Source organism: Hemiscyllium ocellatum, chromosome 25, assembly GCF_020745735.1.
Source record: "Hemiscyllium ocellatum isolate sHemOce1 chromosome 25, sHemOce1.pat.X.cur, whole genome shotgun sequence".
Lineage (NCBI taxonomy): Eukaryota > Metazoa > Chordata > Chondrichthyes > Orectolobiformes > Hemiscylliidae > Hemiscyllium > Hemiscyllium ocellatum.
The window spans coordinates 48,008,867-48,022,668 of record NC_083425.1 but is presented as its reverse complement, the minus strand read 5'-3'; the positions used below and the strand labels follow the sequence as shown (position 1 = coordinate 48,022,668).

At 42.5% G+C, this 13,802-nt stretch overlaps 1 protein-coding gene across 1 annotated transcript in view; it reads right to left on the bottom strand.

Annotated features, from left to right (window-relative positions):
- Positions 1-6,381: 6,381 nt before the first annotated feature.
- The window catches only part of gsg1l2b (gsg1-like 2b), a 142,978-nt gene continuing 135,557 nt past the window's right edge, over positions 6,382-13,802 (bottom strand). The window contains exons 4-5 of the mRNA XM_060844611.1: positions 13,201-13,312; positions 6,382-6,685 (exon numbers count right to left, since the gene is read on the bottom strand). Of these exons, the coding sequence (XP_060700594.1) occupies positions 6,382-6,685; positions 13,201-13,312 (416 nt within the window). The remainder of the gene's footprint in view (positions 6,686-13,200; positions 13,313-13,802) is intronic.

Genomic DNA, 13,802 nt, shown 5'->3' with positions numbered 1-13,802 from the left:
AGACCCTTCCTCAGAGCACTGAGGAAGATGCTGTCATTCCCATTGAGTTTTTCCAGCAATTTTTGTCTTTCTTTTTGATTTACAGCATCCACAGTTCTTTCAGTTTTTGTTTTTTATCTTTTCTTTTTTTCCCATGTTGTGTGTGTGCAGGTGTGAGATACAGGGAAAAATAACAGGTGTATAAATCTTTGTTCAGTTTCCAACACCAGGAAGAAAGGAAACACGCCAGTAGCCTGTGACAAGCAGTGCCCTTCACATCAAAGGGCAATGCTGTGTGATCAAAAAAAGTGAAGGGGAGGGCAGGGATTAAATCAAAATAGAGTTGGAGGGGGAAATAATATACTCCACTCCCCACAGTGCCCATCTCTCCCTGAACAGCTGCGAGGGGATTGGTAGACAGTGTGTGCTCCTTCTCCAGGAACGCCCGGGCTCGAACGTAACCACGAAAGGCGGTAGGCAATCGGCCATTACGACCCCCTCCATGGCCCACTGCCTGGACCTGTTTATGACCAGTTTATTCTTTCGGTTTTTTTATTAAGTAAAATGGACTGACCATCTCCTAATTTGAATCTAAATTCACAGAGTGTGAAATCAATAATTGTGACGTAGATATGGGGTGGAAGCTAATGTTTAATCAACAAATAAAAGACCTTTTTAAAAATATGTATACATTTTTTGTAATGGAGAACATTAACATTCCACAAATATCAAACTAATTTCTCAAGGCGGGAGGATATTTCGCCATCAATTATTAAGTTAACGCACTGTAGAAAAAAAAAACCCAGTTAGGAAGATAGAATTGAGAATTACAGAAATTATGCTGAAGTTGGACTGAAACTTGGTGAGGCTACACTTGAAGTACTGCATACAGAGCTGGTTTGCCTGTTACTAAAAAGTGGTGCTGAAAAGATGTTTGAAAAGATGCAAACAGAAATAGGATATGGGCCAAATGCTGGCAAATAGGCCTGGATTAATTTTGGATATCTGGTCGGCATGGACGGGTTGGACCGAAGGGTCTGTTTCTGTGCTGTACAACTTTATGACTTTAACCCATGACAGATCTTATTTATTTCTAAGTTTGTAGGTTGTGGAGAGACTGAGTAGAAGCAAACAGAGAGAATGTTGGAGAAATGTGGCAGGTCTGGCAGCATCTGTGCAGAGAGACGTTGGTGTTTTCAGTCTGGTCTAACTCTGCTTCAGAAACAAGTTGCGGTCTTTAAAACGATAACAGGTTTTGATCCAGCGGCTAGAGGGAGAGTGTTCCCACTTGTGAACAAAAGCTAAAATAAAAGGCAATCAATTAACGATTGTCAGAGAAAAAAAGTCAAATGGAGACTTCTGTCTGAAGTTCTTTACTCACAAAATGATGAGAATGTGGAACTCGCTACCACAGGGAGTGGTTGAAGTGGATCGCATTAATGTATTTAAAGGGTGACTTCACAATCATAAAGTCAGACGGGAATAGAGAATTATGATGGTAGGATTAGTTGTGTGAAGACTTGAGGAGGGCGACATGGAGAATAAATGCAATTTTGGTCGAGCTGGACCAGCTAGCTTGGTTCACTGGCACAATCAACGCCCTTTCTCACTCCAGAGACGGGATTCGGTCCCAGTAGCATGGATCGCCAGCAGTTCTAGGAATGAGTGGGATTTCCATTCCCAGCCGGAAAGGCTAGCCGCAATGACATGATGGTCAGCGAGTTAGTTATAAAGAAGCCTGGACCACAATAGTGCGGGCCACAAGTTCTGGCATCATTTTAAATGGCACCTGAACAAACTTGCATTCTCACAAGTCAGTATAGTCAGTCAGGCCATCTGACAGGAACCTGCTGCCGCCTTCTGTACACACCTTGTTCGCAATTGCCTGTTGTCACCACAAAACGGGTCAGAGAGATGTCACAGACTAGGCAACGTTTGGTGCCACAGTGTAGTGAGACCTTCCTGCCTGATATTCTCCAGGTTTTCTTGGATTGATGCTGTGCTGCTCTCCTGCGAGCACATCGCAAAATACACCATCTCACCTCATGACCTGACAAAAGTGGCAGCAGAAGTTGGAAGTTGTGGGGCCAATAATAATGTGAACATATGAGTCAGGAGCTCATGGAGGCCATTTGGCCCCTCAGGACTGCTGCACCTTTCAATGATGTAATGACTGATCACTTTGTGCCCTAAATTCCACTCAATGGCCTAGTTCTGATCCTACATCTTATGGTCTTATATTTTGCCCAATGTTGTGACCTTCCACTAACATTTGCTGAATTGTACATTTTATCAAGTTAATGCTAACTTTAACTTCCTCAGGAGTATATCATAGAGTCATGGATATGTACAGCACGGAAAGAGACCCTTCAATCCAACTCCTCCATGCCGACCAGATGTCCTAAATAAATCTAGTCCAGTTTGCCAGCACTTGGCCCTTATCCCTCTAAACCCTTCCTATTCATATACCCATCCAGATGCCTTTAAAATGTTGTAATTGTACCAGCCTCCACCACTTATTCTGGTAGCTCATTCCACACACACACCACCCTCTGTGTGATTAAGCTGCCCATTAGGCCCCTTTTAAATTTTTGCTCTCTCATCTTAAGCCCATGCCCTCTAATTCTGGACTCCCCCATCCCAGAGGAAATACTTTGTCTATTTATCCTATCCATGCCCCTCATGATTTTATAAACCTCTATAACGTCACCCCTCAGCCTCCAATGCTCCAGAAAAAATAGCCCCAGCTTATTCAGCCTCACTCTGTAGCTCAAATCCTCCTACTCTGCCTACATCCTTGTAATTCTTTTCTGAACCTGTTCAAGTTTCACAACATCCAATAGGAAGGAGACCAGAATTACACACAGTATTCCAGAAGTGGCCTAACCAATGTCCTGTACAACCGCAACATGACCTCCCAACTCCTATACTCAATGCCCTGACCAATAAAGGAAAGCATACTAAATGCCTTCTTCACTATCCAATCTACCTACGACTCCACTTTCAAGGAACTATGAACCTGCACTCCAAGGTCTCTTTGATCCGCAATACTCCGCAGGACCTTACCATTAAGTGTATAAGTCCTGCTCTGATTTGTCGTTCCAAAATGTAGCACCTCTCATTATCTAACTTAAACTCCAACTGCTACTTTCTCAGCCCATTGGCCCATCTGATCAAAATCCCATTATAATCTGATGTAACCTTCTTTGCTGTCTATTCCACCTCCAAGTTTGGTGCCATCTGCAAACTTACTAACTATACCTCCCATGTATGTGTGCCCCTCTGCTAGAATCTTTCTCACTTGAATGTGTCTTTGGGGAGTACTCTGAAATATCCTCTTTAATATTTGCCACTGTATCTTTACTCAGCTGTCCCTTAACATATCTTCCCAGTTCACGTTTGATAGGTCTGTCTTCATTTCCTTATAACTGTCCTCATCTGAATTGAATACATATGTTTAGACTCATTCTTATCTCACTCAAGCTGAAAATGAAATTCAATCATTTTATGATCACTGTTCCCTACTGCCACTTTTATTATTAATTAGTCCCAGCTAATTACATATTACCAGGTTAAAAACGGCCTGATCTCTAGTTGGCTCCAGAATGTTGATGTAAGAAAAGTCTCCTGGCAGACACAACATACAGAGGGAAGGTGCGGGAGGTATACTATCCCACTGTGGGAGCTCCTCCCTTCAGTGCAAGGCCCAAGCAGTTCCTGCCAGCCAATGTCCTGGCAGAGTCCAGCAGGAAGTGGTGTGGCTCTGTAAGATGGTGAGAAGTTTCTGTTCTAGCTGTAGGCACCAGCAAGGAGCCAGAGTAAGAGGTGGGGAATGGAGGGTGGGCACTGACGTTTGGAGGCTGGCAGCTAAGAATAAAGTGAGGGTAGTTTCAGAGGACAATGCTGAAACGATTTGCCTCCCTTTTCTGCCTTTTAAGCAGACTACTCAGCAGAAGTCCCACACACTCTGCCCACGTTAATTTTATTATGATGTGGACAGAGTGTTATCTGGATCAAACCTTTTAGTATTATTTGTCCATGGGTTGTGGATGTCACGGGTTGGGCTGGCATTTGATGCCCTTTCCTCACTGCCAACAGGGCAGTTGAGTATGAACCTAGATTTGTTGTGGGTCTGGAGTTACGTGCAGATCAGGCCAGGTAAAGATGGCAGATTCCCTTCCCTAAAGGACATTAATGAAGCAGCTGGGCTCAGATCAGATAAAAAGTACAAAATTGCAACACGGAAGCAAGGGAAAATACTCAAGCAGAATGTTTGGCAGAAAGAAGGAAGCAAAATCCTATCACAAATGTGCAACATTTGAGAGCTTTGATCACGAACTGGAATTCTGAATGAATTGGTAATGAATGGTCTGCCCCTTCATGATTTTAGAAACAGCCTCTGGTATAATCCTCAGGCAATATTGGTCTCTTTGCTCTTTCTAGCAGACACACCACACGAATAACTGATTATTGTTTTCATTGATCTTCGGCTTTGTAACTAATATTGTTGCTGGGGAACACACTTCAAATGCCAATGTTAACTTTAATACGTTAAAAATGGTTCCATTTACAGTAAATCTTCAACTTGTTGAAAAATTATTTCCTGTCCTTTGCCCATCTGTCTAACACTGATGGGGCTCTTGTTGCTGTCCACTTACTGTGATCAGTTCATACATAACCTTTGCTTCAGAGCAGGAACATCCCTTCCAGTGCATGTAACCAATGGGGTGATGATCGTAACAACAGGGAGTTTGAGTCAGTCAGTGAGTCACTCTCCTGTCTTCAGCCTGGGTTCAAGCCCTAGCCCAGGTCTGAATTGGTTGCCATTGAAGAATCCAAGTCATTGTATATTGGTGCTGGTCTGCAGCCTGGATACGTGTAGGGAATTCCTGATGAAGGGCTTTTGCCCGAAATGTCGATCTTCCTCCTCCTAGGATGCTGCCTGACCTGCTATGCTTTTCCAGCACCATTCTAATCATGAACAAACTCACAGTGAGTGGACTGCAGCAAGGGAACTATTAGCATCACATGGATGTGGGGAGGAAAGGACAGGAAATAATTTTTTAGCAAGTTGAAGATTTTCTGTAAATTAATATTTTTTAATGCAATAAAGTTAACATTGACATTTGAAGTGAGTTTCCCAGCAACAATATTAGTTCCAAAGCGAAGAGTGATTGCCCAGCATTATGGCAACCTTATCCAAGATGGGGTAAGTTAAAAGAGGAAGGAAGATGATGGCATTGATGTAGCTGATCCTGTTCGTTTTCACACCATATCAACCTGTTTGATGTCCCAATTTGAAAAAAAGCAGGAAACCACAGTCTGAACGAACAAAGGAAAAGGGGAGATTATGAAATGTGGAGGATGGAATATAAAATATGAACTTAATATGTGTAATAGTTTTGAGCTATCGAATAAATTTTGTGGTCACATTTTTGTCGCCACATTTTCACTCAAACAGTTGTACTTGAGACCTTTCACTCTCCGAATTTTGGCTCTCATAAGGGGGGATAATGTTTATAGTGAGGAATGAAACACTATTTTCAACTCAGGTAGCCTATGCTCAGGTTATTTGTAATGGGGTAAAGTTCTTCACTCTGCTTCAGTCCAAAAAAACATGCCAATCACAGCCTCAGAAAAGCTGCACCTTCAGCAGCAGGTCCCATTCTGTGGCCTGTCTGAGTTCAATTGAAATTGAGGGCTAGATTTTCCAACTGTTGGCTCTGGAGGCTCCGGTCCTCATGTGAGATTAGCCCCGTTTTGTGCTTTAGTTCTGACCAACCCCATCTTACACATGACTCTTATTCATAGCAAACAAAGGAGACATTGATTGCACAGCCTGAGATGAATTATAATCCAGCTTGCAGTGATGGAAGACAAGTGACTAACACTCTGTTGTGTGTGTGTGTATGTGTTTGTGAGAGAAGGAGAGAGGCAGAGAGAGAGTCACTCACATAATCTATCCACTGTCCCACAGGTAAATGTTAGCACTGCCTGCATGGAGGTGATTGCACACAGCAGTGATCCCCCAAGAACAGTCCAGGGATTAGGACCAATAGGACAACACTGCTTAACATGTGTTGGTGGTTTGTGAAATACATCTTTGAGACATTGGGGATTCTCTCTTACACCATGCAGCAACAATGAACTCAGCAGGATCTGCAATAACCAGCGATTAGATGAGCCCATCTCCTTCCAGTGCCAGAGTTCTTTGCCAACTGCAGTGTAATATAACAGTTGGTTAGAGAAGCAGAGTGTAACAGAAATACTCGCTGCGTTCTGCCATGATAATGCCTGATGTGTGACATCATAAACCTGCGCAGAAAAGGAAAGAGTAAGAGAGAATGGTCTGGAACATACAGGTGATATCTAGAACCGATCTGGCACAATGTCCTAGGAATCTCAGCAGTACTCCTCACCCTGTGCATCCAGGATGTCGTTGAGATCTGCGAAGACCGAGCCACTGGACATCTTGCGGCCATTGCTGGAGAGATCGAGGAACTCCTCTGTTGAGCTGGGCACCGAGCTAATGTATCTGTCCCAGACTCGGTCTGCTGGCACTTCATGCTCAATCAGTTTGGATTTCGTTTTTAAACTTCTTTCCAAGTTCTTCCTTTTGTGCTTGAACTCTAGGATGGTCTTTGTGTATGTGTTTATTGTTGTCACTGAGGCAGCCATACAGCATGTGAAGGATCCCCAAGCGAGACTGAGGGAAAATATATGTCTTAAAAGTTAATGCATTAAAATAGAGGTTTAACATAGAAGGAAAGTCACAAGGGAAAAAGAATGGGTTACCCGCAGATGTTTAGAAGAATAGAGAACAATTAGACTTAACTTTTTCAGTGCCTTCACTTCAGTAGTGTGTACTATCTACAAGGTGTGAAAGTGCCAGTGTTGGGCTGGGGTGAATAAGGTCAGAAGTCAGATCACACCAGGTTATCGTCCAACAGGTTTGCTTTTTCATTTGTCTGATAGCTTGTGATTTCAAATAAACTTGTTGGACTAATAGTTGGTGTCATGTGACTTCTGACCTGATACTGCAGAAAATCACCAAAGATTCTCAGAAGTTACCTTCTAAATCCAAGACCACTTCCATCTAGAAGGACAAAGACAGCAAATATATGGAAACACCACCACCTACAATATAATAAACTACAAGGTACCTTTGCTTAATACCCCAAAACTGTTTAAATGTGAGCAAGAGTTGTTACACCATTTCCTAGGGATACTAATGCATTGACTAAGTAACCACTGTTAGTGACATGGAAACAGGCCCTTCGGTCCAACCAACCCTCCCAGACCCATTTCCCTCTGACTAATGCATCTAACACTATGGGCAATTTAGCATGGCCAATTCACCTGACCTGCACATCTTTAGACTGTGGGAGGAAACCAGAGCACCTGGAGAAAACCCACGCAGACACAGGGAGAATGTGCAAACTCCACACAGATTGTCACCCAAGGCTGGAATTGAACCTGGGACCCAGGTGCTATGAGGTGACCACTAACCACTGAGCCACCATGCCACTACTTGAGTTACCTGTCAGTCACTAACAGTGGTTACTTGGTCAATGCATTAGTATCCCTGGGAAATGGTGTAACAACCCTTGCTCACATTCAAATAGTTTTGGGGTATTAAGCAAAGGTACTTTACAGTTTATCAGAATTAGACTTGGATTTTTTTTATAGAATCCCTAGAATGTGAAAACAGGCTACTTGGCCCAACAAGCCCATACTGACTCTCTGCAGGGTAACCTGCCCAGACCCATTCCCCTACCCTTTTACTCTACATTTACCCCTGACCACTTATCCTACACATCCCTGACCACCTTGGGCAGTTTAGCATGGCCAATTCACCTGACCTGCACATCCTTGGACTATGGGAGAAAACCCATGTAGACATGAGGGGAATGTGCAAACTCCACACAGTCACCCGTGCTAACCACTGAGCTACTGTGTCACCCAAGCTCCCCTCCAAGCCACTTACTATCTTGATTTGGAAATATGTCATTGTTCTTTCATTGTCACTGGGTCAAGAGCCTGGAATTCCCTCCCTAAGGAAATTGTGGGCCAACCCACAGCAGGTGGACAGCAGCCGTTCAAGAAGACATCTCAATGCCACCTTCTCAAGGGAAACTAGGGACAAGCAAGAAATACTAGCCAGCCAGCAATGTCCACATCCCACAAGTGGATAAAAACTGACTCTCCAGAAGTAACAATGAGGTTAATATCCATTAGCAAAAGATCCATTCATATCTTTGTACCACTTGGTCAAAGTAAAATACTACCTGTATTGGTTTGGAATCATAAACATTTTGACAGCATGTCTAAATGAGAAACCAAATAAATTAAATGAATGTAGCCTAACTAATCCGTTGCCCTTGTTTGAGAATGAGGAGCTACTTCTGTTATTCTCTTACATTGTCCTGTTAGTTACTTTCCTGCATGCTTGTTGTCACCATTACAACACTGATGTATTCTGAGGTTTTGAGATCCCTTCACTTCAACAATTGGAAATTACTCTCTTAGATGGATCATCCAAGATGGAGGATGGGAAAAATTTCTGACTGTAAAGCTGCCAATTTTTTGAGGTATTTTAGGTGTTGGAGGTGATTTCCTTGAATTCCAGGAGCAGCAATTATTGTTTTACATGCTGTTGCATTGGTTTGGAACTTTGGAGAAAAGAAAAATCAAAACAACAGCACTTTTAAAAGTCAGTGCAGGAGAGAGAAAGGGAAAGAAACCCACATTGCTAATTGACACAGCACTGAACCTGCACAGTTACTGCCTTTGCTGTTGAATTCATGTATCATTGGATATCGGAGTGCATCTGGGAAAATTGAAAAACACAGCAATATTCACAACTGATCTTGGAGGTTTGGGAGAGGTCATAGCACAAACACAGATAAGTAGATTTTAAGTGTGGCCTTACAATACATCTACAGTAGTAAGTAGAGTGGGTTCTTTCTTGATTATATGTTTTATTGAGCTATGTCTCCTGATTAAACTTAAAATATAAGCCATAAGTATTAAGTTAGGCTGGAGCAGTGTTTTGTAAAGGAATAAGACAGTGCTATTTTCTGGGTCTGTAGATTGAAAGAAGCAAAAATGGCATTTTGTAGAGTAATATGCCTTTCTTGTCGGATGTGGGAGTTTAGTGAGAGTTTACGTGTTACTGTGGATTACATCTGCAATAAATGCTGTTGGTTGCCAATCCTATCAGATCGAATGGATCGTTTAGAGCAGCAGTTAGAGGCAGTGAGGAATTCACAAGACCAAGGGGATATGATGGATGCCAGTTATAGGAAGGGAGGAAAGTCACAGATACAGTTACATAGATGGGTTAACTCCAGGAAAGGTAAAAGAGGAAGGCAGCTAGTGCAGGAGTCTTCAGTGGCTATCCCCGTTTCAAAAAAGTATGCTGGTTTGGAAAATGTATGGGATGATGGATTCTCAGGGGAATGTAGCATGAACAGCCAAGTTTCTGGTATTGAGACTGGCTCTACTGCAATGTGAGGTATGTTGGGTTCCAAGCGATTGATTGTGTAAGGGGAATCTCAAGTGCAAGGTACACATTTACGTTTCTGTGCCAGCAGTGAGAAATCAGAATGGTGTGTTGCTTCCCTGGTACCAGGATCAAGGATGTCTCAGAGAAGGTGCAGAATGTTTTTAAGGGGGAGAGGACCCAGCAGGAGGTCATTGTGCACATTGGTTCCAATGACCTATGAAGGGAAAAGGTTGAAATTCTGAAGGGAGGTTACAGAAAGTTCAGCAGGAATTTAACAAGGAGGTCCTCAAATGTAGTAATATCTGGATTACTCCAGGTGCTACGAGCTAGTGAGGGCAGGCAAAGGGGGATAGAGCAGATGAATGTATGGCTAAGAAGCTAGTGTATGGGAGAAGGATTCACATTTTTGGATCATTGGAATCTCTTTTGGGGTAGAAGTGACCTGTTCAAGAAGGACAGGTTGCACCTAACTTGGAAGGGAATGAATATACTGGCATGGAGATTTGCTAGAGCTGCTCAGGAGGATTTAAATTGTAAGGTGAGGCGGGAAGGGGGTGGGACTCAGGAGATTGTGAGGAAAGAGATTATTCTGAGACTGGTACAATAGAGAACAAAGGCGAGTCAAACAGTCAGGGCAGGCAGGGACAAAGCAGAGAACAAGGCTAGGGCGGCACGGTGGCACAGTGGTTAGCACTGCTGCCTCACAGCGCCTGTAGACCTGGGTTCAATTCCCGACTCAGGCGACTGACTGTGTGGAGTTTGCACGTTCTCCCCGTGTCTGCGTGGGTTTCCTCCGGGTGCTCCGGTTTCCTCCCACAGTCCAAAGATGTGCGGGTCAGGTGAATTGGCCAAGCTAAATTGCCCGTAGTGATAGGTAAGGGGTAAATGTAGGGGTATGGGTGGGTTGCGCTTCGGCGGGTCGGTGTGGACTTGTTGGGCCGAAGGGCCTGTTTCCACACTGTAAGTCTAAGTCTAAGTCTAAGATAGCACTGATCAATTAATCTGGACTTATTTCAATGCAAGGGGCCTAACAAGGAAGGCAGATAAACTCAGGGCATGGTTATGACATGGGACTGGGATATCATAGCATTTACAGAAACATGACAGGACCAGGTTACAAATGCTACAGGAAGGACAGAAAGGGAGGCAACAGAGGAGGGGGAATGGCGGTTTTGATAAGGGATAGCATTACAGATGTGCTGAATAAGGATATTCCTGGAAATACAACCAGGGAAGTTATTTGGATGGAACTGAGAAATAAGAAAGGGATGATCACCTTATTGGGATTGTATTATAGACCCCCTAATAGTCATAGGGAAATTAAGAAACAAATTTGTAAGGAGATCTGTTATCTGTAAGAATAATAGGGTGGTTATGGTAGGGGATTTTAACTTTCCAAACATAGACAGGGACTGCCATAGTGTTAAAGGTTTAGGTGGAGAGGCATTTGTTAAGTGTGTACAAGAAAATTTTCTGATTCATTATGTGGATGTACCCACTAGAGAAGGTGCAAAACTTGACCTACTCTGGGGAAATAAGGCAGGGCAGGTGACTGAGGTGTCAGTGGGGGAGCACTTTGGGGCCAGCGACTATAATTCTATTAGATTTAAAATAGTGATGGAAAAGGATAGACCAGATCTAAAAGTTGAAGTTCTAAATTGGAGAAAGGCTAATTTTGACAGTATTAGGCAAGAACTGTCAAAAGTTGATTGGGGGCATGTTCGCAGATAAAGGGATGGCTGGAAAATGGGAAGCCTTCAGAAATGAGATAATGAGAGTGCAGAGAAAGTATATTTCTATCAGGGTGAAAGGAAAGGCTGGTCGGTATAGGGAATGCTGGACGACTAAAGAAATTGAGGGTTTGGTTAAGGAAAAGAAGGAAGCATACGTAAGGTATAGACAGGATAGATTGAGTGAATTCTAAGTAGAGTATAAAGGCAGTAAGAATATACTTAAGAGGGAAATCAGGAGGGCAAAAAGGGGACATGAGATAGCTTTGGCTTTGGCAAATACAGTTAAGGAGAATCCAAAGCGTTTTTACAAATACATTAAGGACAAAAGGGTAACGAGGGAGAGAATCGGGTCTCTCAAAGATCAGCAAAGCAGCCTTTGTGTGGAGCTACAAGAGATGGGGAGATATGAAACGAGTATTTGCATCAGTATTTATTGTGGAAAAGGAGATGGAAGATATAGAATGCTGGGACGTAGATGACATCTTGAAAAATGTCCATATTACAGAGGAGGAAGTGCTGGATAAAAGTGGATAAATCCCCATGACTTGATCAGGTGTACCCTAGAACTCTGTGGGAAGTTAGGGAAGTGATTACTGGGCCTCTTACTGAGAGATTTGTATCATTGATAGTCCCAGGTGAGGTGCTGGAAGACTGGAGGTTGGCTAGCGTGGTGCCACTATTTAAGAAAGATGGTAAGAACAAGCCAGGGAATTATAGACCAGTGAGCCTGATGTCAGTGGTGGGCAAGTTGTTGGAGGGAATCCTGAGGGGCAGGATGTACATGTATTTGGAAAGGCAAGGACTGATTAGGGATAGTCAACATGGTTTTGTGCATGGAAAATCATGTCTCACAAACTTGATTGAATTTTTTTGAGGAAGTAGCAAAGAAACTTGATGAGGGCAGAGTGATGTGATGTTGGGTGAGGGGGCATAATAGGCATGATAAATGATAGGAGGGTCCATGGGTATTGGGAAATGGACAATAAAATGCGGTTATAGCCATGAAGACCAGGATGATCTCGGAATGGCAGAGCAGGCCCAGTGATTGATACAGATTACATCTGTTCACATATCTATGATCTTATGAAATATTAAGCAATAACTACTATGGGTATGTAATGAGTAAAAATGCTCCGTAACAGGCAGGGTGTATACAATTAGGAGTCAATTTTTAGAACAGTTGAAAGATGGAATGTATATTAGGATTGAATCTAAATGGCATGACATACGATGGGCAGAGAGGAATGAATTGAGCATAAAGAGGAGTTGAAGTCTAATATTAGGCATGATTATTTTGAATTGTGGAGCAGGCTAAATGTTCAACTTAGGCTCCTATCTCTTGTGTTCGTATGTTCCCTAGTCAGCTGACACTCTCCGTTACAGACTCAATACCTTCTCCCATTAACTCCTCCCTGACTCCCATCCATCTTACTGAGACTTATCACTTTCTTTCATTTATAAGTCACTGAAACTGAGCATTTATACGGATCTCTTTGGAATATTGGAATTGTATACTTTTCTGAAGCTGTCATGGGACTTTTGATCTCAAAACATGCATAGTATTCAAGACAGACTGAGAAGCATTTATTATTTTCAATGTATTTTCCATGTGTTAAGAAATCCACATTATTAATGAATGGAAGAATAGAATTTATATGCGCAATGTACAACATGAAAATGCTCCACTTAGCACAGAGAGTGATTAGAATGTGAAACTCGTGACAATAAATAATAGTTGAGATTAATGGTGTAGATACATTTAAGTGAAAGTCAAATGAACACAAATGAGAAAGAAAGATTGCTCAGTTCAAAGGAGTAGTGGAGGCTTGTGTGAAGCACGGAAAAAACAAGCATGAACTATGGCTTGTTTTTGTGTCATATCTGTTATGCAATATAACAGCTGACTGTCAGCCACACACAATGGCACTGAAGATGGATTTTAATTGGAATCTTTCGTACAATTTGGACAATGTCACTTACCAGTAAGACCACCCATAATCCCAGGTCTGTGGCCGCCAGTCTTCGGGGCCAAGGTTGACGGTCATTTGAAACACAGTCGTATACATCATGTGGGCAACCATTCCCAAGAGACCTGCAACAGCAAATCATAAAAATATTGTGTGGTCAGCAACACATAACACAATTGGTACTAATTATTTTTATGTCAATGGATAGAGTTTATGCATTCCCCTCACTTCCCCATGATCAGTACATTTAGACAGTTGTGTTTTCTTACCAAGTAAATTAAATTGTCAGTAGCAAACTTTTGTGAATTTAAAACAATTTTTTTTTATCCATTCACAGGATGAGGGCATCATTAGCTGGGCCAGCATTTATTGCCCATCCCTAATTGTCCTGACGGCAGTAGAGAGTCGGTGGGTCTGAAGCCACACGAAGGCCCGACCAGGTAAGGATGGCAATTTCCTTCTCGAAAAGACATTAATGCTATTTATTCTCGTAGACTTACTGTAAATTTAAAATGTGACAGCTCACATACTTATTCCCAGATGTACACTCATGCATGCACAGATTGATTACAGGTAAACATGGCACCTTGATACAATGGTTAAACCAGTCATTGG